The 22,986-nt window shown below is 49.6% G+C and overlaps 1 protein-coding gene across 1 annotated transcript; it reads left to right on the top strand.

Annotated features, from left to right (window-relative positions):
• Nucleotides 1-17,787: 17,787 nt before the first annotated feature.
• RAP2B (RAP2B, member of RAS oncogene family) lies at nt 17,788-19,273 on the top strand. The gene has a single exon (XM_080349821.1). It carries the CDS (start codon nt 18,051-18,053, stop codon nt 18,600-18,602), a length of 552 nt encoding a protein of 183 aa, XP_080205947.1. The 5' UTR covers nt 17,788-18,050; the 3' UTR covers nt 18,603-19,273.
• Nucleotides 19,274-22,986: the final 3,713 nt, after the last annotated feature.

Raw genomic sequence — 22,986 nt, forward strand, 5'->3', positions numbered from 1 at the left:
TTGAATAAAAGGTTTATAAGATTTTAAGCATTCTCACCCCATTAACACCCTGCATGTGTCACACTCATTTCCAGGACACAGTGAAGGAACAAGCCCGAAGGACATGGGCTCCCACACCGCACAGCTGGTGGCACAGAATTTGCCCCAGCACAAGAAAACCAAAGTAAAGCTGGGCAGGATTTGCAAGCCATTCACTGAGGTTAATCAGAGTCTTTTTCTAGTAAAATGAAATCCAGCTCCACGTGATTGAGCAATCTCAGCAATGCAAAGACAAGACAGCACAAACCCAAACACTTCTCAAGGGCAGATTGCTAATGTGCTGATTGCAGCGCTAATGCTAGAAATATGAAATGAATTACAGTCTGTGACCTTCCCTCTGTTTCTGGCTTGTTCACGTGCCCAGCTCAAAGTCTGGAGTTTACTGCCCCCCAGCCCCTGGCGGGCGGAGGTTCCCGTCACCCCAAGGACTCCTGCTCACGCAGCTTACGTGAACTGGGCTCCACGAGCACCAGCCACCAGCAGCCCCCTTCCCCATCCCTGGGTATGTGACCCGGGTAAGTTTGTTTTCCAGAAACGTGCCTTCACCTTGGCTCTTTCCAGAGGTAGGTATTTGAGCTGGAAGGTCTCCAAACAATGTAAATAATTGTGTTCCTGGTTATCTTCTCCACGGGAGATGAGGGGTGCTGGCCAGGGACAGTGCCCAGTTTAACCACGCTGGCTGCTTGGGGAAGGGGACAGGAGTGACCTGCTCTGCTCCCCCGAGCGTCCCCACCAGAAGAGCCCCGGGACCGCAGGGCCGGGGACGTTTCAGTCCCAGTTCACTGCTGGGACCAGCAATCCCGGGAAAGCCAGCACATGAGCAGCTGCTGGGTCTGCCTTCTCTTACATAGCACCAGCAATAAGCTTTGCTTTAACACAAGGCCTGGAGCACAGATTATTAGAAAGTCAGAGAAAAACCCCAAAAGGTGGCGGATTGAGGCTGAAGGTGTTCAAACACCGCCTTTCCCCGGCACCTGGAGCAGCGCGGCACCCGGGGCCTCTCACCATGTCACCCCATCAGCCCCCCATGGAACCACACCGTGTCCCAGCGCCTGCACAGGCACCAGGCACCCAGCTCTGGCTTCTTATCCCAAAAGCATCAACTCTACGGTACTTAAATAGGCACTTAACGATGAAATTTCAGTACATTTAGACTGGCTCAGTCAGCATACTCTCATTTTTTATTCAGCAGACATGTCTACGTGAATTTAGCACCACAGTAAAATACGAGCGTTCAGATTTCTCAACATCTGTCACAATTATGTATTAAGCGTGTGATCCAGCGCTGCAGTGACTGATTCAGCTCCTGTGCCCGACTCCCACTCTCTTCATTCTCTGCCTGGATAATGCGAAATGCTGCGCGCTGAGATCCGTGGAGCAGCAGTTTTATTAATGCCCAGAGAACTTTTAGAAATGGTAGCTGTTAATCAGTTTCAAGTGCTTTGCTTGGTTTTTTGTGTGACTTAATCCACAAACAGCATGTGGAGAACTAAAAACGTTCACTCGTGTGCAGGCGAAACGTGGCCAGAGTTGTAAGACAAGCGTTTTGCACCGTTCTGCTGGCGCTGCTGATGCCTCCCTGGCAGCAGAGAGCAGCTGAGCTGAGCCTAAGACCTTCATTCCGCCAGAACAGCTTGCACCCAGCACCTCTGCAGCCTCGCATGGACACCCACATGTAGCAGGGCAGGGAAAATTGTGTTTGGTTGCTTTTCCCTCCCCTGGGAGGGGCGGCTTTGTTCAAAAGAGTTTCACCTTTGAGAAGGGAATTTTCAGCTGGGTTTCTTCTCGCCGGTGCAGACGCTGCTGTCTGCCCTTCTGCCGGTGGGGAAGCGGGGCCGCATCCCGGGCAGCAGCAGGAGTCCCCTGCCCCCGCCCAGCACCAGGGGTCCCCTGCCCCCGCACAGCACCAGGGGTCCCCTGCCCCCCCCCAGCACCAGGCTCCGCCACCCGGGGTCGCACACCCAGCAACCCCTCCCCACTGGTAAACGCTCAGCTCCACCCCCAGCAGATGAATTCACAGTGCCGGGGGCTCCTGGGTGCTGGTTCCCCAGCACCACGACAGCATCTTCCGCAGCAGCCTGGGGCCCCATCCTGCTCCTGCACCGCTCCAGCCTCGGCTGCCCCGGGGAGCGGGTTCTGCTCTCCCGGCTGTGCCGCACCAGCTTTTGCTCTGCGACATTTGCACCATCCTGGAGTAGAAATCTCACAGAGGGTCTAGAATTCATGTTTTCCTGCAATCATGTCTCAGGCCTTTAACAAGCCCGTTCGCACTGTTCAGAAACAAATCTTGAAAAGGGAGTTTAGTGATGTAAATAACAAGTCAGGAATGAACCTCCACACATGAGGAGTCAGAACTGTAGAGACAGCGAAGCAGCAGTCGCTGCTAAACCAAAGCTGCGCCCGAGGCGCAAGGCCAGAGCTTTTACCCACTTAGTTACCGAGCCCCCGGGTTGAGGCACAAGTGTAAACCCACCTGCCCAGCCCCTCAGAGTCGAATCAATTAGCGCCATGCTATGTGACTTTGGAACCTTTGTGGATTTGGAGGAAATCATCTGCATTTATAACTTGCTTAGAAAATAACACTACCTCTGGTCTGTTTTCCTAGTATTTTTTTCAGTTTGCTTCTGTAATAATTAATCAAAGCAATGCCTTGTTAATGGGGTGCAAAAAATCCCACCCATTTATCTATCCTATAGCAGCAAAACGGCATTTGCTGTCTTAAGCAGGAAACGAGCAATTAAAAGGCAGCAGGAGGTTATTTTTTATTTCCTCTCTCCTCTAGAATAACAAACATATCAGAGTGTATGTGCTGTGTGTGCTGATGGTTTGGACAACTGGATGTGAGGCAAATAGTCCTTTAACATGATGCCAATAGATATGTCCATTACAATTTGAAAAATTCCATTAGCTTTACAAAATAATTAGGTTTCTCTCTTTTCCAGAGCACAGGGTAAGCAAAAACCTTTTAAACTAATCAATAAGAAGTAAAATAAATTAGTTTTCCCAGGCTGCTTCATCATGAATGGATGAACTGCACAAATACCTACAATTCATCACTTAGCCAGGCTAAACTGTTGTTAACACACAGCGTTCATCATATCAACCCCAACCTATTCAAAATTCCTGTCAAAAACACTAAGTGGAAAAAAAAGATCTCGTTTGGCTTGTACAGGACGTTGGCACAATGGACGTTTCTGCAATAAAAATGACAAGCAGTTGGCAGCGCCTTTTGAAGGATGCGTGCTTGGTCTAGGAGGAAAACGCCAAGAAGAAAGCGCCAGCGCACGCAGCCGTTCTCCGCTGCACCGGTGCTGAGCTCCCTTGCACACGCCGCTGGGTCCACAGAGCTCCCCAGCTCCAAGGACCGTCCCTGCACCTCTCTCGGCACCCGCGGCGCTGTCCCTTGGGTCCCCACGGAGCATCGTCCCTTCCTGGGGACATCCCTTCTGGGGACATCCCTTCTGGGGACACAGCCTGAGCCGGGGGGCAAGAATTGCCCAGGCCAGGGCTGGTGGAGACTGAGCCACCCGCTGTGTCTAGAGAGCTGAAGCTGTGGCCAGCAGAATAAATACATCCCAGCGTCTAGCACCCAAGGTCTGACGGCGCGTGGGCTGCAGTGCCGCCAGCCCAGCACACTGCCTGCGCCTGCCTCGCCTTCCCCTCTCCTGGCTGGTCTCCTGCTACCTGAACAGCGGGAAGCGTTTTTGGGAGCAAAAGGGGCACGGGCAGGGACAGGCCAGTCATGCTGCTGAGCCAGGGGCTGAGCCAGAGCTGCTGGGGACACAGGCTGCGCAGACACCACGAGGGACAGGGACAGAGGGATGGAGAGCAGCACTCGGCTCCCAACCATTCAGCTCAGCCCAGCCCTTCCTGCACCTTGGGGAGAAATATGATTTAAGACTAGTAGATTGCATAATTTATGCTATCGGAAAGCATTAACATAAGCATTAACCCAGAATATATTCATATTCTTTAATAGATCATTGTCAAGAACTATATGAATAAAATTACAACTTTGCACAGAGCAAGTGATTTTATCTGCATTTGTTCTAATTGCTGGGCCTTCAACAGAAACAGTTTTGAAGCATCCATATTCTGTTTAATCAGTAGTGAAACAGTTCTGCAATGTCAGTGCAAACATCGATTAATAGGTGTTCACGATATGTAACAAACCACGCTGCTTTTCAGCTGGATTCTGGAGACCAGTTCTGCTGTTTCTGCTTCAGCTCCGGTAGCTGAAAATCTCTCCCTCTGTCATTTGTGTCCCCAACCAACACAATTAGCTGGCTCCTGGCTCAGCCCGCGCCGCAGCCGTGCCTGACGACGACGAGGGAGGAGAGGAGAGCCTGTCAAACTGGATTATTCACCAAAAAATAGCTAAGTGGATTTAAAATTGCAACCTGTCACTGCCTTCTGCAAGTCATTTGGGAAGAGCTGGAAACTAGATTCACAATTCTCTCAGGAACAGGAAACCTACGAAAAAGGGGACTCGTGGAAGGAGGTGGACGGACTCTGCGGGCAGAGGTGGTGCTGGGCCCTGCGGGTCCCAGCGGTCCTGATGAGGCAGGGGATGAGAATGGTGCTTGTAATCCCCAGAAACAGAACGGCAAAGGACATAGCGAGCAGATTATTTTATATATATATTTAATATTGAAAATATCTATTTTAATACATATATAATTATATATAGTAGAATAGAATGTAAATGTATATTACATATGCAAATATATAATCTATAATATTTTTAAATATATATTTAATATTTGTATATGTAAATATATAATACCCTGACGTCTATTTTGTTTTAAATATATATGCACATATATATAACTTCCTTAAACTCGATTGTTCCTGCGATGGCAGAAATCATGATGCTTCATTCCTCTTTGGCTCCTCTGTTTCCACCCCAAAGACCACTTGCAGGCAGCTTCAGGAGGTTCAGAAATCTCATGAAGTAACCAGCTGAGGATAAACACAATCTAATTCTCCTCCTTCTCTGTGCAGTTGCTGAAAAGGTTGTATCGGTTTAACGATGTAACCCAGCGGAGAGAAGGTGAGCTGGGAACAGAAGGGAGACCGTCAGCAAACCCAACGGTGACGTGCCAAGGAGCAAACCCAACCATGATGTGCCAAGGAGCAAACCCAACGATGACATGCCAAGGAGCAAACCCAACGATGACGTGCCAAGGAGCAAACCCAATGATGACATGCCAAGGAGCAAACCCAACGATGACGTGCCAAGGAGCAAACCCAATGATGATGTGCCAAGAAGCAAACCCAACGATGACATGCTAACGAGCAAACCTAAAGATGATGTGTCAAGGAGCCAACCCAACAATGATGTGCTAATGCTCCTCAGCCTGTGTTCTACCACCGGCACCCCTGATCTGCAGGAGAACACCAGGATCTCCAGCCCAGCCCCGCTGACATAACCAGGGCTCAGCCATGTGTCTCAGATTACAGGATATTGCTCCTGAACTAGTCTTGAACCAATGATCTAATCCCATTACCAGTCCTGTGAGTCACCCAGCTCCACCAGGAGCATTTAAAGTATCTTATGTTTAATGAAAAAATCCAAGAAAGGCATGGTGTGTTTGTAACACTCTCATTATCTCTGCAGATGTACTGATAGCGGAAGGAAGTCTTACAAGTCTCAGACCTCTCGTGCTCAAACTGAAGCTGCAAGAAAAGCATGAACACCTTAAGCTGCTGGTCCTCCACTGGTGCTGAGGGCGGAGCGTTCGCTCCAGCAGCGGTACCGGGGCGCGCTGCCTCCCAGCTTTGGGGGTTCTGTGGGGAATCTGCCCCAGAGACCATGCAGCAGGAAAGCAAAACAGAAAATACACCCTTCAGGAAATCACCAGCACCTGGAGCTCAGGGGTCTGGTTTGACAGCTCCCCGAGGGAAATCTCATGGATTTTGTCTGAACACTGGACGAGGAGACCCTGTTCTGCTATTCTGTGTATTGCAGTAACATCCTCCTTGAGCTCAGACCCTCGTCTTCTGACGAGCAAACATCCCAGAGCATCACCACCAAGTCTCTTGAGAAACTCAGTACAGAGAAAAAAAGGTGACCTGACTAAGTATTTCATTTTTTGAGAGAATCCTAACACTATTTCATAGAATAACAGCTGAAATCAATTTTCTGCTGTTAGAAATGCCTGGATGAATCAGTTTTAGAAGCCGTTATGCAATGAGGGTGTCACCATCCCCTGGTTTTGGTTGCTAACGGCTCTGCTAAGGCCGCACTTTGCTTTCCCGTCTCCTCGCAGGCGCTGTGCAGCTCAGAGCCCAGCAAGTGTTTGTCACAGCACCGTGCAAACCTGCTCCTTGCTACTCTCAGCCATTTTTCCACTTTTATTTTGCATGGACAAAGAGCACAGTATTGGGCTGTAACAAGTCTGGTATCATTGAAAGTAGGAGAGAAAAACAAGCAGAAGCTATAAGCACCGTCTCACTGCGACTCAGTGTCAGAACCCGGTAGGAGCACATGAGCACTGATGTGTCTGTCACACCTCGTCCCTGCCCCTGTACACGCCTGCGCAGGACCAGCCCTGGTTTAACTGTTCAACCCAAAGCGGCCACTTCGCCTTTTGGGTTTGCATCTGGAGCTGAGTGGACAGTGTGTCCTCTGTCCTCTGGACATTAATCACATTCAAATGTGTGCCTCAGCTGCTCTCTTCAATTCTCATCCATGAACTATGAAGCAGCAGCGGTTATCTGCTGAATTAAGTAGTTCAGCTAAAAGAATCACATACATTGTTTCCAGTCAATGGACACTATGAATAGATTTTATGTAAAATTACTGGGAATGCATAAGCCATTTTGCCAAATGTTATGGAATTTCTTATCCTAAACCCTGTGTGAAACGTAATTTCTGTTCAGATACTGACAACTGGATCATGCTCTGCATTTATATAGTACTTTACATACTCAAACTGTCATAAAACATTAATTAGGCAATAGACTTCCTGATGCTGAAAAAGCACCCTTACCCCAGGCTCAGTGTGGGGAACGATCAGGGCCTACTCTCAATGTCTAAATACTGTTGACAGAATTCCATTGTACCATGAGTGCAGCTGTATAGTTGGTATAGCTGTAACTTTCAATGGTGTTTCACCTTACAGCTGTTGGGATAGCTGTAACTTTCAATGGGGTTTCACAGAGGGTAAGTAAGGGTAGGAATGGTGGTTTGGTCTTTATCTACACCAAACTCTACTTTTAAATGTTACCTTTGCTACTAACATTATTTTTTAATGAAGTAACTGTAGTAAGAACACAGCCCATCTGTAGACTCACGATACATCTCAATAAAGACAATAACTACAGTTTACTGGGTTTTGGTTAATGTCCCACGTGACTTTTACTCCTGTTTCACAATCTGTTCTTTCATATTTGAGGCTGTGCAAAGGAGAAGCTTCAAGAAACCCTCTTCACCCCAAACCACCCACAAGCCCCAGGTAATGGTCACACTGTTCGTGCCACCAATGCCAACCAGCCCCGGGTTTCGGCTGCTGGTGGGTTCCGAGGATTCGGGGTAATTAAATTAAGCGAAACTGCTTTTCTGCTGAAGGGTTGGTATGCTGATGGTCACTTCAGCTGACTTGGATACAGGCAGGACTCAGAAATATAACACTAAATCCTTTGCAGTGAAAAATACATACTTTGGGTGTTTAGCCGTAGAGTGATAGATATCAGAAGTTTGTTAGTAAAGTTGCTAATCTCCTGTCTATTTCTTGTGGGAGCCTTGCCCTTTTTCACGTGAAATGAAACCCAGGGTGGATGTTCTGCGGAGCACTCGTTAGCAAGAAGAGACTATGACTTTTATTCCACGTTCAGCTTCATTTTTTGAGATCACAGGGGCTTAGGCATCTAGATTAAAAAAAAGAAAAAGAGAGAGAGAAAAGTTAATTACATATAATTATAGCTTCTGTAAGGCTTCTGCTGCTGATGGGAATAAATGGCTGTGTTACATATAAAAGAAGAGAATTAGCTTTTAACAAATTTGTCATTTGGATAACATTTTTTTAATCATTCAGATCAGCGACGTTTGCCGCTAAAGCATCAAAGCCACTTTTGTCTTTCCGGTGCTGCCTCCTCTCTACAGACACGCACGTGGCAAAGAGGGTGCGCGGGGTTTGCCGCAGGTTCTGCCGTTCCCCACAAGGCCAGGCGGAGCTAAGCCAGGCCTGCGCAGAGCGGGCGCTAAGCCCACGCGGCAGCACGGCCCAGGCTGCCGCCGCAGCCCCCTGCCCTGCGCTCTGCCTCCTCAGCACAGGCTGATGTCGGAGCAGCTCCGGCTCACCTCTCTTATCAGTGCTAGTGGTAAGCCAGCTTGGTTTAAATGCAATCAATTTATCAATAGATGTCAGTCTGCTCATGACTGTGCTTGATAAGCGCCCGCTGAGGAGTGGGGCAGATCTCTGTATAAAGGTAAAGCACTCCAAAGGCACGGGGCACGTGTTTAGTGGTGTGTGGAGATGTTCTCCCCACGTTCGCTGCTGCAGAAGCAGCTAATTGCATTGCTGTGGCAGTTCCAAGCTGCATCCTCCTCTTGAGACAGGGTCTGGTGCTCTGAGATCTCACACAGTGTGGCAAACGGCCGCTTTGTGCTGTTGATGTTTAAGCCATGGGGTTTTGTTCCTGTTCTTAGCAGTTAATTCTGCTTATCGGTCAGGAGAATGGTAAGATTGGCTGTAGCTAGCCTGAGTCAGCACCACATCCTATAAAATGTCCCAGGTACCAGGTGCTGTCCCCTTCCCTCCGCTCCCTGCAGTGCCAGGAATGGCTTCAGCCCTACATAGGCGCCGTGACTCACGTTTTCGGGTGGCGTTTCCGGGCCCCGGCTGCACAGCCGGACACCGACACGGCTGCGCTGCCCCGGCTCTGAACCTGGCAGACACACGGCAATGCGACTCCCACGCGCCAAACCCCGGGAACCGCGCTCTGGGGGCCTCATCCTGCTCTCCAGCGTTAAGCAATGACAGTGCAGAGCAAGCTTGTGATGCAGAGAACTGGTGCGTTCCTTCTGGATCCCAGCAATCCAGATCCCAAACGCTCCTCCAAACTCCTCTCCAGGCTGTGCACACCCCACACTGTTCTTGCTTTAGGCGTCACACACTACAGTGCTGGATGGTTTACCTGTAAAACATCAACAATAAAAGACTATTTTTAGTTGACTTGTCACTGCAGCCATGAATGTCCCACAGAGTTCACTTTCCTGTTCTCATGAACGTGTTTGCTTATATTTGCAGGATTCAATCTGATGTAAACTATGAAACGTATTGTTTACAGTACAAAGACAGCGAGGCGCTAGTTAACAATGAAATCAAACCGGGCTCTTACATATATATTTGCATTAGTCAGTCACCTCAGTGTCAGCAGACCTGCCTGAATGCTACGATGCTTCATTAAACAGTCTGTGAAAGCATCTAGAATAACCTGTTAAGAAACCTCTTCTGCGAATCCAGACACAGACCTGAGCAAACCACACCACGGCGTACACTGTTCCTGGTTCTGTCTGAAGAAGCAGCCGTACGTTGTCGGTGGGAGCCACTGGAGCTGATGTATTTTTGACTGTAGAAAAGCTTTTCCCATGCCCCCTATTTCTATTAAGAAAACAACGTTGATATACACGGTGTTTCAAAAAGATGGACCCAATTTCAAATCTGCTTTGAAAAAACACCCTGTATTATTATGTTGTATTCAGAGTAGTTATCAATAGTCTGCCATAAAACTGGAAGACATAGCAAACTATCTGGAATGTAATTTGTATTTGTATCAATGCCTTGAACATCGCAAGTCCAAATGCAAGATTTGCTGATGCTATCAGGTTGGTTAGCAAAATCACTCGGAATTTCCAGTGATTTTGGTAACCTGGAGAGCTGACAAACCCCCGCGCCTTGGACACCATGTTCAATGTGTATCTAGTTGCAATTTTCAGTTTACCATTACGCAACAAGAATCCGCTCATGGGGTGAAGCAGCCTGCAGGCTTCACTAGCAGTGTGGAACCAGGCAAAAAACCTGAGGGACAGTTGGAAACTGAAACTCTTGATATTTTGTTTTGCTTACAGTGTTCAAATGCCACATCTGCTTCATAGATCTAAGAGAACCTCAAAGCCCGGGTCTTCTTGAAAAATCCAGAGCTGGCCGAAATGAACAGAGCATTTGAAGGATTAATTGTAACAGACCCTAGGATCAGATATCTTATTTGCTGTTTGCAAGCGGGACAAATAAGTTGAATTCAATTCTGTCCTGGGAAATGTGCTCCAGGTAAATAAAGTAACTTTTTTGCTTTTACTTTGTATCAGCTCCTGATACCATATAACTCGACTTTCACTGCAGTGTGAGCCTGGGGGAAATCACAGTCCACTTGATGAAGAACAGCGGGATCCGCAGGTCCCTCGCCCTCGTTAAGTGATGGATTACAAGCAGAATCAATTCACATTTCAAGTCACTTTTAGTCTGGTTGTTCCAGTGTATTTTCCTCACACGCTGGGACTGGTCTGGGGTGTGTTACTGGTGCACCTCACGCAGCACGGTGCCACCGCTGGAGGCGGTGACGCTGATAAGCTGCCATCAGTATCCCCGCGGCATCATCTCACTGAAATCCTTACAACACAGAGTATGGAAGCAGAAATATGTCTCCATTCAGAGTGACAGTGTTTTACAGCTGTTCCAGAGAGCAGCGTGCAGACAGGCCGGGGGCACCCAGGCTCCAGCAGAGATTCGGGCAGCAGGGACCGAGCCCTGGGGCAGCAGCCCCTGTCCTGACAGTGCCTGACAATGTCCAGCCTGCAAACCAGTTCTCCAGCAGCCTGTGGTCACACCAGCATTCCTGATCCTTCCGCCTGACAATAGAAACGCGGCTTACAGCCCAAGGACTATCAGCATCAGTTTGCGCTCTCTCCTCATGCTCATGAGATCATCGGTGCACACAGGAGGGGCTGTTTGTGCCGCGGCCGCTGGGCTGGGTGGGTTATCTGCAGAGGTCGGGTGTCGCAAGGCTCCGTTTGCTCCCACATCCACAGTAATCTGGGCCCGCAGCTGAAATGGGGTTTGGGCTGGGGACACGATGGGTGGGCAGCCACCGGGACCCCTCAGGCCAGGAGCAGCCTCTGGGAAGGGAGCGGTGCGCAGCCCTTTGAAACGATCAGGAAGCACGGCTCTCTGTTGGAGTAGAGAGTTTCAAAAGATTCAAAGGCTATTTGGGCTGCAAACAACTTGCCAGCCTGAGCCTATCACGGGTCTCAGTTTTCTCTATCAAAAAACCCTTATCTCCTTTGTTAATTAGTTTAACCCCAAATTACTTCAAAATACTCAAATACAAGGCTACATACATGTAAAGAATAACTATATTTAAACTCGAATGTTTTCAGTTATCTCAGACATAGCCAAAGAACTCTGCTGGTCACACGGGAAACATGTATCCCCTGCAAAGAACAGGGTGAGTTTCAGAGCTGAAACGACACAATCCTTTCTGAAATCTGCTCTTGCATATCCTTCTCAGATGACTGAAGAGTGAAATTACACAACTGGCACTGAAACGGTTTTCACTGACCTGCCATGTGGTCATCACCGGGGCTGCCAGACCTGGCACGGCTGCTTCATAAGCTGCTGTTGCCCATATGGCCGCGGAGCTCGCAGAGATTTGCTGACCTCGCAGTCTGTCTGCGCATTACAAAACGAAGCTCAGTCGAGCAGCTCCTCTTGTCTGGTTTGATTTCTTTTCTCTTGTCGTCTTCAGGACTCCATCAGGGTGGTGCTGAGGGCTCCGTGGCTTGTCTGTCTCCCCAAGGCCTCGAGGCGCTCAGCTTCCTAGAGCGCCACGCTGTCGATATTCCATGAGTTTGTACCAAGCACCGAAAAATGGGTGCATTTTTGTGAGCTTCTGCAAATCTAGTAACATCATTGCTCCTGAAAAATAACATGGGGATAGATTCAGACAGAGAGCAAGACACACTTGTGTTGCAGCTTTCTCTCGTGGAGGTCTCACCACTAATAAAGAAACCAAAGCAGGAAAAAGGCCTTGACGGTTACTCTGTATGTTTAATTGGTTTCAAAGCTCTGATTTCTCACTGATTGCTGTGCGATCCTTGTTAAACCTGGAGACACGAACTGCAGCTTGTCTTTCACAGCCACTGCCATCAGAGAAACGGTATTTTAAGTCTCCTTCAGTATCAACCGATCTGGCTCAGGAGCCTGATGGATAAAATACAGTAACACAGGACAGAGAACAAGTCAGTCAGCAAACCCACATTGATCTGTCAGGTACGATGTGAATTTATATAAATGTCCCTGGAGGTTGAATAAGTGAAGTTTTTCCATGACTCAACTTGGTCTGTTGCAATCGATGCTCCTAACACGGCATCTCCCCCCTGTAGCGACTGTAAATTTTCACGGTGCACAGCAAAATGGCAAAAAAAGGAGATTTTGTGTTTAAATGTATTCGCTTTGCAAATACCTACTGTGATTTCAGCATCAGCTTCCCCCATTCTTCTTGCAACCGAGTCTGCACTGGAGGCTACAAGCAAGTGGGCAGGCCCTGCTAGGCCAGCGCTCAGGTTTAACTGCACCGCGCCTTGGGGCCGAGCTGGCTCGCACGGCTCGGGATGCAGGGAAAACTGCGAACGGAGGCGTTTTCAGCTGGGGGTGATGAAGCCATCAGGTGCTCCATCTCGGTCCAGATGTTGCACACACTGTTTTTCAAGTGTAGTAAAAGAAATAATGTCAGGAAATTGAAAAAGTTTACCTTGGCAGAAGTGTCACCATCATTTGAACGAGAAGCAAGCAAGCACTAGCAGCAATTCATTTCTTCCTTGCTCTTAGGGTTAGTCAAAATGTACCACAAAACGTTGTTAAACAGATAGATATTTTGATTAAATGACGTTCTACAGGGAAATTCCATGCTGTCCATGAAAAACTACAAACACCCCTGAAAATTAAAACCTTTCATATGTTTGCACTATGTTGAAATAATTTTTTCGGTTTATGTTAATGAATGGAATAAGCATTTTTATTTCTCTTGTTGCGGTACACAGGGGAAGCAAGTTCACTCATCTCTCCTGTCTATCAGCTCCTTCCTCACCCCAGTTCCACGTTACCCAGGTAATGGCTGTGGACCAACCAGTTTATTGGATTCACCCCATAATTTTGTGGGAATGACAGGCAACAAAAATGGAATATATAACTCCAGTTTTATCTAGGAGACTTCCTTCCATAGATGTACTCTTCTTTTTTAAAATGCAAATGTGTTTCTCCCATTATTAGTTAGGGAAAGATCCCCGGACCTCAATAACTACGTATCTTTACACCCACGGTGTCACTGCCCCAGTGTGAGCCCAAAGGCAGACGAAGAAAAGCCCAGCACCCAGTGTCCTGCAGACACCACTCGCTCCTTCTCCGGGACTGCTGGAATCTCCCACCTTGCTCACGACACACGATGAGATCACAGCTGGAAGTGTTCACTCCTTGCTGCTGTCTGACAGAAGACACAGTCAGGAGAAGCACAGGAGACAGAGGAATTAAACAAATTAAAGAGTGAAAACTCTCCACATTATCACTTTTTGCTCCATCTGAGCGCTGCCGCCCGCAGGGTAGTGATGCCGTGGGATGGAATGCCACGGGGCAATGAAGAAAGCACATTTTTCTACAAAAGGGATTTTGCTGCAGACAGGAAGTTTATTTTTGGAATTAGTCACTGGTTTCAGTTCATGCTGCTGATACCCCTTTTCATTAGCATACAATAGCGCCGGTTTCATGCAAGCACTATCAGGATAACAGGGATGGTTCCAAGGCTGTCTCACTGCACCCACTCCCAGCTGAGTGCTGCACAGGGACAGCTGCCTGTGCGCGCTTTGTCACACACACCTCAAATCCTGATCCTCATCCCCTTTCCTGTAAACTGCCACTGTAGTAAATAGAAGGGGGTTGATAACTAATAAAGGACATAGAAATAGACCTGAACTTTGACAGTTATGCATATTGACTATAAACGTCACATCTGAGTGGGATATAAACATGCCATCAAACACATTCTTTACAAAGAAAAAGTGGCATTATCACACCAATCCAAGCGAGATGCCATGTAATAAATTCTGGCAGCACAGGTTATTTTTGCCATAGCAATAAGAAGTCTGGCAGGACTTTTGATGGAAATAATGAACTTTATCTTCTGTGTATGTGTCACTTTTTTTTTTTTTTAATATATATTTTATTTGCGCCCACCAGCAGCTGCTATTATTTCTTGAAAAACTGAAACCTGAGTACTGTGCACTTGAGGGTGTTCCTGTGTCCCGCGGGCCGTGCGGGCCAGACGTGCCGGGGCAGCCAGCAGGAAAGGGATGACGCTGCACAAAGCAGCGCCCGCTCAGGAACCGCTGGCAGGGGAGACGGTTCGGCTGGTTGAGTCAGGGGAGAAACCAGCTCCTGCTGCTACGCTGCGAACGCATCCCATGGCAGCACCGAGCGGCACCTTTGGCCTGAGTCACTCAGCAGTTTGTCTTATCAGTTCCTTCCTGATTATCTGGGTGTTGAGCAGATGGAACAGTTTCACTTATAATAAAACTAGTCTACCCACGGAATTACCCTAATTGCCTCTCTCGTTTAACTCCATATGCAGACGTTTTGATTCTAGAATAATACCTAATACCATTGGATTAAGATAAACAGCCATTAGGCAGTCTTATATCAGATATGTATTCACATATAGAATTATGAAGAATAACTCAAGGTGCAGACAAGCTAATTATTATACTTTAATACCATTGGAATGCCAGAATATTTTTGAAGAAGAATTTTGAAAAGTCTTTTCTCTCTTAACTATGAATATTCTGTAACATAGAACGCAGGAAAACAAGTGCGCTTGTATAAATAAGAAACTCGTCCAGCTTTTTGCATAATTACTTTATTATAGGAATATATTTCATTACCTTTTGTTCAGAGTTTAAAGTTACTGGTATGGGAAGAGGAAGGGTGAAGTAGGAGACGTAAAGACAGGAAAACAGAGATCCCCATTGCCAGGATGTGGACAGATTTTTAAAAGTAGTCAGCTGCTTCCACTGTTATTCTTAAAACTAATTCATACCCACCACGTAGATCTTTCTTGCTGATTTTTGATTAAAGCTCGCCAGGAAATTTCAGGGCTGAGTCTCTCTCTTGTGCAGTGCTGAATGCGCTACTGCTGTTCAATAGGAGCAACCGAATTAAATAAGGAAAGCTAAAGTCATTGTCTCACAACAAGAGAGACACACTGAACGCCAATGACAATATTATTAGACACTATTGTGACAAACGTAGCCAAAACCACTCTTAGCTACTCTTAAAGGGGAGAGAGAAGGTTTTATTGACCAAATATCCACATAAAATCTAAAAATGCTATTGTTTATCATGTAGTTATTAAAACTTACAAATACTTGAACATGCAAATACTTCGATTTCTGTGCTCTAGTGGTCATCTTCTCCTTCCCGGACCCCCACCAAAGGACCCCAAACCAAGCGACAAGCATCCTGCTGGTGAATCCAAACTAGGGACCACTTTGGAAAACAGATGGTACCAGCTCTGTCACCAGCTAAGGGTAAGTGGTTGGCAGGCACAGTCTAGAATAGGGATATGGCCAGAGCCCAGGCCCCCAGGACTCAATATAAGATAAAATACCTGCTTAATTACAGATTGATCTGTATAGCACCTTCAACTAGCTTAGGATCAGCCTGCAGCTGGCAAATTTTGCAGGTCAGTAAGAAGACTCTGCAGACACCAGGTAGGGGCTGGCAGAGCAGCATCCCACTGGGGACTCCAAACTAACCCATCCAGGGCATGACCTACACCCACACGCTGAGCACGGAGAGTGCTGGCTTGCAGATATGTGATATATTTAAGAAAGTTGTTTAAACTGTTGCCCACACCACAGCAGGGTTGGTGGAACACAACTTTTGTGTTCCTCAGGAGCGGCTTCACTTGCAAAGACACAAGCAATAGCAGGGGCGTTAGTTTAAGCCCCCGGAGTTGGAGATCACCAGATCTGCCGTACACACCAGAGGATCGGTGGAAACGCAGCCCTGGGCAGATGACCACGGGGATGCAGTACAGCCAGATCCAGCAGAGCGAATCACCACGGTGAATTCTGGAACAATAATTTAAGTAGAATTTAGTCTCTGTGAAAACTGTTCAGAAACAACAGAATGCTCCTTGCAAAACTTATCTCAAATCCTTTTGTCTTTGTCTACAAGGGCTTGTTTCCCCAAGTACTGTGTTTAAATTGGGTTTGTAAATAGGGTGTGGTACAAAGGACCTACATGCCACAACTACTTGAATAAATACCAAGAACAGTAAAGAACTGGGTAGGATATAAAAGCAAAGACTGGAGGGTGCCAAAAAGCTTAATGATATTTTCTGGAAAGGAATGTCTGATTGATAGAAAGTCCAAGGAATGACTTGTACAAACAGTGGCAAAGAGCCAGTCCCCGTGAGTCAACCCCACCAGGCCAATGTGCTCTTCACGGGCCACGAAGTGCAAACAGCATCAACATCTGGCAGTTGCCACATCTTCAGCCTGAAAGCTCAGCCGGTCCCGACCTCAGAGGGTGGGGAAAATACAGAAGCTGGGGTGTCCTGGCAGGGGCTCGTCAGGCCAGGGGGGGAGCAGACGGCCCAGCCAGCTCCAGTGCAGCCGCGGCGGGTGCAGGAGCCTGTCCCGGCAGGGCTGGCTCCCGGGCACGCCGTGGCACCTGCAGCCCGCGGAGCCCGCCGGGCAGAGGGGCTGGGGACGGCCGAGGGGGCTGCGCAGGGACCCCAGCGCCGTGGGGAACAGCGACCCGCGAGGGGACAGCGGCCCCTGGGGAGCGGGAGGAGCCGCAGCTGCCCGGGCCCTGGCGCCGGCTGCGCGGGGTGTCTCGTCCCCTGGCGAGGGCCGATAGGGACGGGAGAGCCCGCGGTGGGGAGATAACCGGGCCGTGCCCTCCGCCGATGCGGGGCAGGGGGACCTGGGGCTGCCGCTCCCGGTGCCCTTCACCTATTTCCGTGCCGGGCACGGGGCCCCGCCGCTCGCCCACCCAGCAGCCCGGGGTAGCGCGGGTGTGCCCGCGCAGGGTGAGCCCGCCCCGCGTCTGAGGGAGCCGCCATTCCCCGCGGAGGGGACCGGCGCTGCGCCCCCAGCCCGCCCCGCTCCTGAGGGAGCCGCCATTCCCCGCAGAGGGGACCGGCGCTGCGCCCCGAGCCCGCCCCGCTCCTGAGGGAGCCGCCATTCCCTGCGGAGGGGACCGGCGCTGCGCCCCGAGCCCGCCCCGCTCCTGAGGGAGCCGCCATTCCCCGCGGAGGGGACCGGCGCTGCGCCCCGAGCCCGCCCCGCTCCTGAGGGAGCCGCCATTCCCCGCGGCGGGGACCGGCGCTGCGCCCCCAGCCCGCCCCGCTCCTGAGGGAGCCGCCATTCCCTGCGGAGGGGACCGGCGCTGCGCCCCGAGCCCGCCCCGCTCCTGAGGGAGCCGCCATTCCCCGCGGAGGGGACCGGCGCTGCGCCCCGAGCCCGCCCCCGCCCGCCCCGCGCCTGCCGGGGCCTGACGAGTGGGGCGGGGCGCTGCGCGCGCGGCCGCCCGCCGCCGGGAAGCCAATGGGGGCGGGCGGCGGCCGGAGCCAATGGGCCGGGGCGGGCCGGGCCGCCATGGGCCGCGGCAGCGCCGTCCAGCCGCGGGGCCGGTAGCGGCAGGGCAGCCTTCCTCCCCCTTCTCCTCTACCTCAGCGGCGGCCGCCGCCGCCCTCCGCGGTCCCGCGCAGCCGCCGCGCAGGGCCCGGCGGCGGGGCTGGCCCGGCGCGGCTCCGTGAGGCGCGGCCGCGCCTTCCCCGCGCCGGCGGGCCCCGCGCGGCGCCAGTGAGCGGCCGGCGGGGCGTGCGCGCCCCTCCCTTCGCCCCGTCCCTCCCTCCCGCGCTCCTCCGCCTCCCTCTCTCCGCCCGCCGCGAGGGCGGGAGGGAAGCGGCAGCCCCGAGCGGGAGGCGAGGGAGGCGGCGCGCCGGGAGCCATGCGGGAGTACAAGGTGGTGGTGCTGGGCTCGGGCGGCGTGGGCAAGTCCGCCCTCACCGTCCAGTTCGTGACCGGCTCCTTCATCGAGAAGTATGACCCCACCATCGAGGACTTCTACCGCAAGGAGATCGAGGTGGACTCCTCGCCGTCGGTGCTGGAGATCCTGGACACGGCGGGCACCGAGCAGTTCGCCTCCATGCGGGACCTCTACATCAAGAACGGGCAGGGCTTCATCCTGGTCTACAGCCTGGTGAACCAGCAGAGCTTCCAGGACATCAAGCCCATGCGGGACCAGATCATCCGGGTGAAGAGGTACGAGAGGGTGCCCATGATCCTGGTGGGCAACAAGGTGGACCTGGAGGGCGAGCGGGAGGTCTCCTTCGGGGAGGGCAAAGCCCTGGCCGAGGAGTGGAGCTGCCCCTTCATGGAGACCTCGGCCAAAAACAAAGCCTCGGTGGACGAGCTCTTCGCGGAGATCGTCAGGCAGATGAACTACGCCTCGCAGCCCAACGGGGACGAGCAGTGCTGCTCCTCCTGCGCCATCCTCTGAGGGCGGCGGCGGCCGGGCTGGCTGCGGGGAACGGCGGCGGGAGGAGGCGGCTCCGCGCCCCGGCCGGCAGCGGGGCGGGCGCGCCGGCCTCGGCGGCCGCCAGCGGCGAACACGGACAAACAGCAAAATCGGGGGAAAAAAAGAAAGAAAAACCGTGTTGGAAATGTGGCTTTTTTCGGCATGTACGTTTCGTCCAGTCTTGGTCGTTGCATATTTCCTGTCAGTGTCTGCAACGGGCAGCTGCCCTGCGCCGGCTGCGGGCCGGGGAAGAGAGCGGCCCCTGCCCGCCGGGACAGCGGAGCGCGGGGGAGCCGCCCGCCACCGGGCCGGGAGCCGCCACCGGGCCGGGAGCCGCCACCGGGCCGGGAGCCGCCACCGGGCCGGGAGCCGCCACCGGGCCGAGCCCGGCCGGCCACGCGTGGAGCTCCCGCCGCCGGGCCCCGGGATCTCTATGCAAAGTCGGGTGGTTTGTGCCGGGGCGTCCAGCCTGGAGAATTGCACATCTGAACTGGGACTTTTAACTTAAAACACTGATGCCAATACAGTGTGGGGTGCCAGAAAGTGTCTGCTGATGATTCGTGAAATAATTTTCTATTTTGTTTACCTGCTGTATCGGATGGGAGTTTGCAGGAGAGTGGTAGCGTGTTGTTTTTTCTTGTTTTGTTTTCAAATCAGCTGTGAAAATGTTACAAACCTGCACAATTTTTAGGTGTGCGTGTGTGTGTGATTTCGTTTTTATTTCCGTTTTCCTTGGGCGGGTGGGAGCCGTGGTGTTCGAGGGTGTTTCTTTTGGGTTGGCAGTACCTGATTTTGATGACTAGCTCTCTAAAGTGCAAAGACTTCCTCCATGAGATGCGGGGCCGACGGCAGCCCTGTGTCTATAGAGTGCCTTCAAAACTCAGCTGTTCCAGCCGGTGCCAACCTGTGAAAGCTCCACAGAATCCCATTATCTACTACTCCAAAAACTACTTAACAGTTTCCTTGCGGTAATCACACCGAACAAGCCAGGACAAAAGGGCCTATTGTTAGTGGAATTTATTTCTTATTTCCATCTGAGCCTTTTAACTGTAATTTCCATGTCTCGCAAGTTCTGGCTTCATTTACTTCAAATTTACAAGAATTTAGCCTTCTGGGATTTTGAGGGGGGATGGGCTTTTCTTTTTTTCCCTTAGGTTTTGTTGTGGGATGTACCTCCAGCCAGCAAAGAAGGAAATCCTATTGTTGTGATGTACCAAGAAAATTCTAACAACTGTCGTTTTGATTCCAGACGTGCATTTAAGAGATGTCTATCCATTTTAAGAATTTTAATACAAATGCTGTTTTTTAGAAAAGAACTTTGTGCGCTTTTATGTATTACATGAAACACTAACTTTCACATAGGCTCTTAATCCTGATTTATATCTCAATGGAAGTGCAAGGCGGGGGTGGCTTGATTTAACTAGGGACAGTGTTAAGGAAAAAAAAAAGGAAGACAAACCAAAAGATTGGCATTTTATCTAATATTTAGTAATTTTACTATGGTTTTTCATTTGTGTTTAGGTCCTGCCCCTGTGTGATGCCAGCATTGAGCAGAACGCTGTGTTCAGTAGGCAGCTGTAGGAAGGCAAAGGCTGTAATGCAAAGGGCCTTGTAAGGTAAAGCCCTGGTTCCTTACTGGGAACAGTATGGGTTATTGGGGCAAAGTTCTAAAGGCCGGTTATTTATAAAATGTCAGCTTTTAATCTCATTGCATTATAACACTTTAAAATGATGTGTCAGACCGTCATTTCGTTCCTGGTTTGCAGAAGGACTGGGGTGGGAAAACTGTACCTGTTGTCATTTGGAAGAACAAGGGGGTTTGTTTGGCCGCATTACCTCCCTCTCAGCCCCTTCTTTAAAGATTAGCACACAAAACATGCAACTGTTGGGTTTGATTTTTGTGAGGGTTTTTTGATTGGTTTTTTTCCTCCTGGTCCCAAAAAGACTTGAAATGATTTTACCACATGAAAGCAAAGGTTGAGCAATGATGTGTGAAGGGGGTTTTAATCAGGCCAACTGCAAGCTGACTGCCGCGATTCCTACCAGGAATCTGATCATTTCTTCTGTTCTAGGTAGGAAAACTTCCTGCTTCAGTACTGAAAGAAGCATTGGTTTAATTCTAGGTGTTGAAATCCCAGTGATTGAAACTAAAATTATAATCCTGTGGTTGAGTTGCAAATTGGATACTTATTTGTAGCAACACCTGGGATCTACTGAAAATGTTGAGAAGATGATAGCTGTAGTTATTCTCCTGAGCTCACATGTATCCTTCAAAACAGCAAGGAGCTGTTGTGATACGATCAGCGGGGTTGTATCAGTCTGACTGATACAATCACAGTTAAAAACAAAGAGCTGGAAAAGGCAAACCCTGCTGACGGTCCCTCACGTTCTGCTTGGGGCCTTCGTGTAACAGACAAACTGATCTGGCCCCCCCATTTTGAAGTGAAAACTGAAAACCTCTTTGCAGCTTGTCTTTCAGAAGTTTCTAAAACTGAACTAGAAGGCAGCTCCTCAAGGACTTCAGTGTCAGAAGGGCAGAGGAGTAATGCTTATTAATAATTTTAACATCATTAGGAAAGCTTGACTGCCACCATGTCTGCAGTTTAAAAAACTTTGTGTTTCACATTTAAAAAGAAAATGCCATAAATTTACATCTCAGCTATTGCCATGGTTCAGTTTTGCCTTAAATTCAATGGGATCATGCAGTTTTTGGCACCCAACAGGCCTTGTTCTAGAACAGGGTGTATTGAAACCAACCTGCTCCACGCAGTAAGAACAGGCATTTGTGCTGTTCCCCCAACAGACAGCAGACTCTTCGTGTGTTCTAGTGCCTCCTGTTTCCCTGCGGCCTGTGCTGTGCTCGAGGAATGGTGTAAAATGGGTGCTTGAAGCGCACAGTGGCACATAAAGTCCAGCTAATCTCAGCCTAGCAGAGCAGCTCAAGGCAGGCCTAGGAAGTTCTGGATTACGCTGGGATTTTTGTAGATACACTCTCGTTCTTGCCAAAAAGTTGTGTTTGTTAAGCAGTGAAGGATTTAAGAAACCATGGCATGGGTCTAACCAGCGTTTTGAATGTATTTAGGTGTTCAGTGTTCTCTATGACTTGGTGAGGACAGTACAAAAGTAGAGCTCAGTTGTCTGATCTTCCAAATACTCTGAAGTGTTTTGGTGCTTGTTAAACATAGGCCTTGTCTATAGAGTAGAAACAAGTCATACTGCTTTAACTTGACTGTGTAAGGAAAGCTATATTAGCTTCTACACTGAGGAGAATCTTGTATCAATATAAAGGTACTCTTTTATTCCTTTTCCCTGTGGGAATATGTTATACCCATGTCAATACGAAGGTGGTATATAGCTCTTTTCACAGTGAGAATTGCAAATATTGAAATGATTTGGAAGAAAAATGACATTCCCAGCCAAAATACTTCCTGACAGTACAGAAATTGTGTAAACAAGGCCTTAGTTTAAGGCTGATCTTATGGCCACATATTTTGCTGTACATAATGATTGTATTTTTAAAAATCCAAGCTTGTTCTATTGCAGGAAAGCGTGTCTTTGCAATCCTAGTCTCCGTGACTGTAACCGTGCAGTATTCTCCACCTCGTTTTCAATACAGTGTGGTTCTCAACACGATGCTCAGGCTTTGTTGATGCTTTCGGCTCTGGATGTTGAATTCTGTGGCTGTGGGATTCCCGATGGTTCTGCTTCTCTCAAAAGAATGTACGGCAAGTTTTTTGCAAAGGGCATTTTAAATAAAGGGCAGCTGGCTCTTTATGACTTCTTCATGTGGATACTCATTGCGTGCAGGTGGTGTGAAGTATCAGATTTCCTTGAGCAGTGACAAAATGCAGAAACTTCCAAGGTCTTTAAGAATTTTGTGTGAAAAGAAGTGGCATGTGTGTTCTCCTGAATCTCCCGTTCAAGTTAATGGACAACTCCCACGACTGGAAATGGAAAACGGTTGGAGCTCTGCTGCTGTTCTGCTCCCTGACGCTCCAGGTTTGTATAACGGGCAACACAGACGCTGTTCCTGCCAGACCTTCACCGCATCTTTGGGAATGATGATTTGGAGTGCCCATGGGTGTCCTGGGGGGATCTGACACTGGCTGTGCAAGCAGATACCTGTATGAGCCCTGCTCAAAGGTGAAATGGCTTTAAATAACCATCCTCAGAACTTACAGGCTGCTCCTGCCCTCTTTGTAGCCTTGTGCAAAATGTGGATGTTCAAAGGGTTCTTCCTGTCACACTGTTAAAGCGTGGTGTTCTAGAATCTTTTTGGAGAAATCCAACATATGCCCAGCTTCTAAAACTTCTTCTTTGGGGCTCACAGTCTTTGGTAAACTTGTGCGCAGCAGATGAGAGTGAT

Source organism: Nesoenas mayeri, assembly GCF_963082525.1.
Source record: "Nesoenas mayeri genome assembly, chromosome: 9".
NCBI classification, from domain to species: Eukaryota; Metazoa; Chordata; class Aves; order Columbiformes; family Columbidae; genus Nesoenas; species Nesoenas mayeri.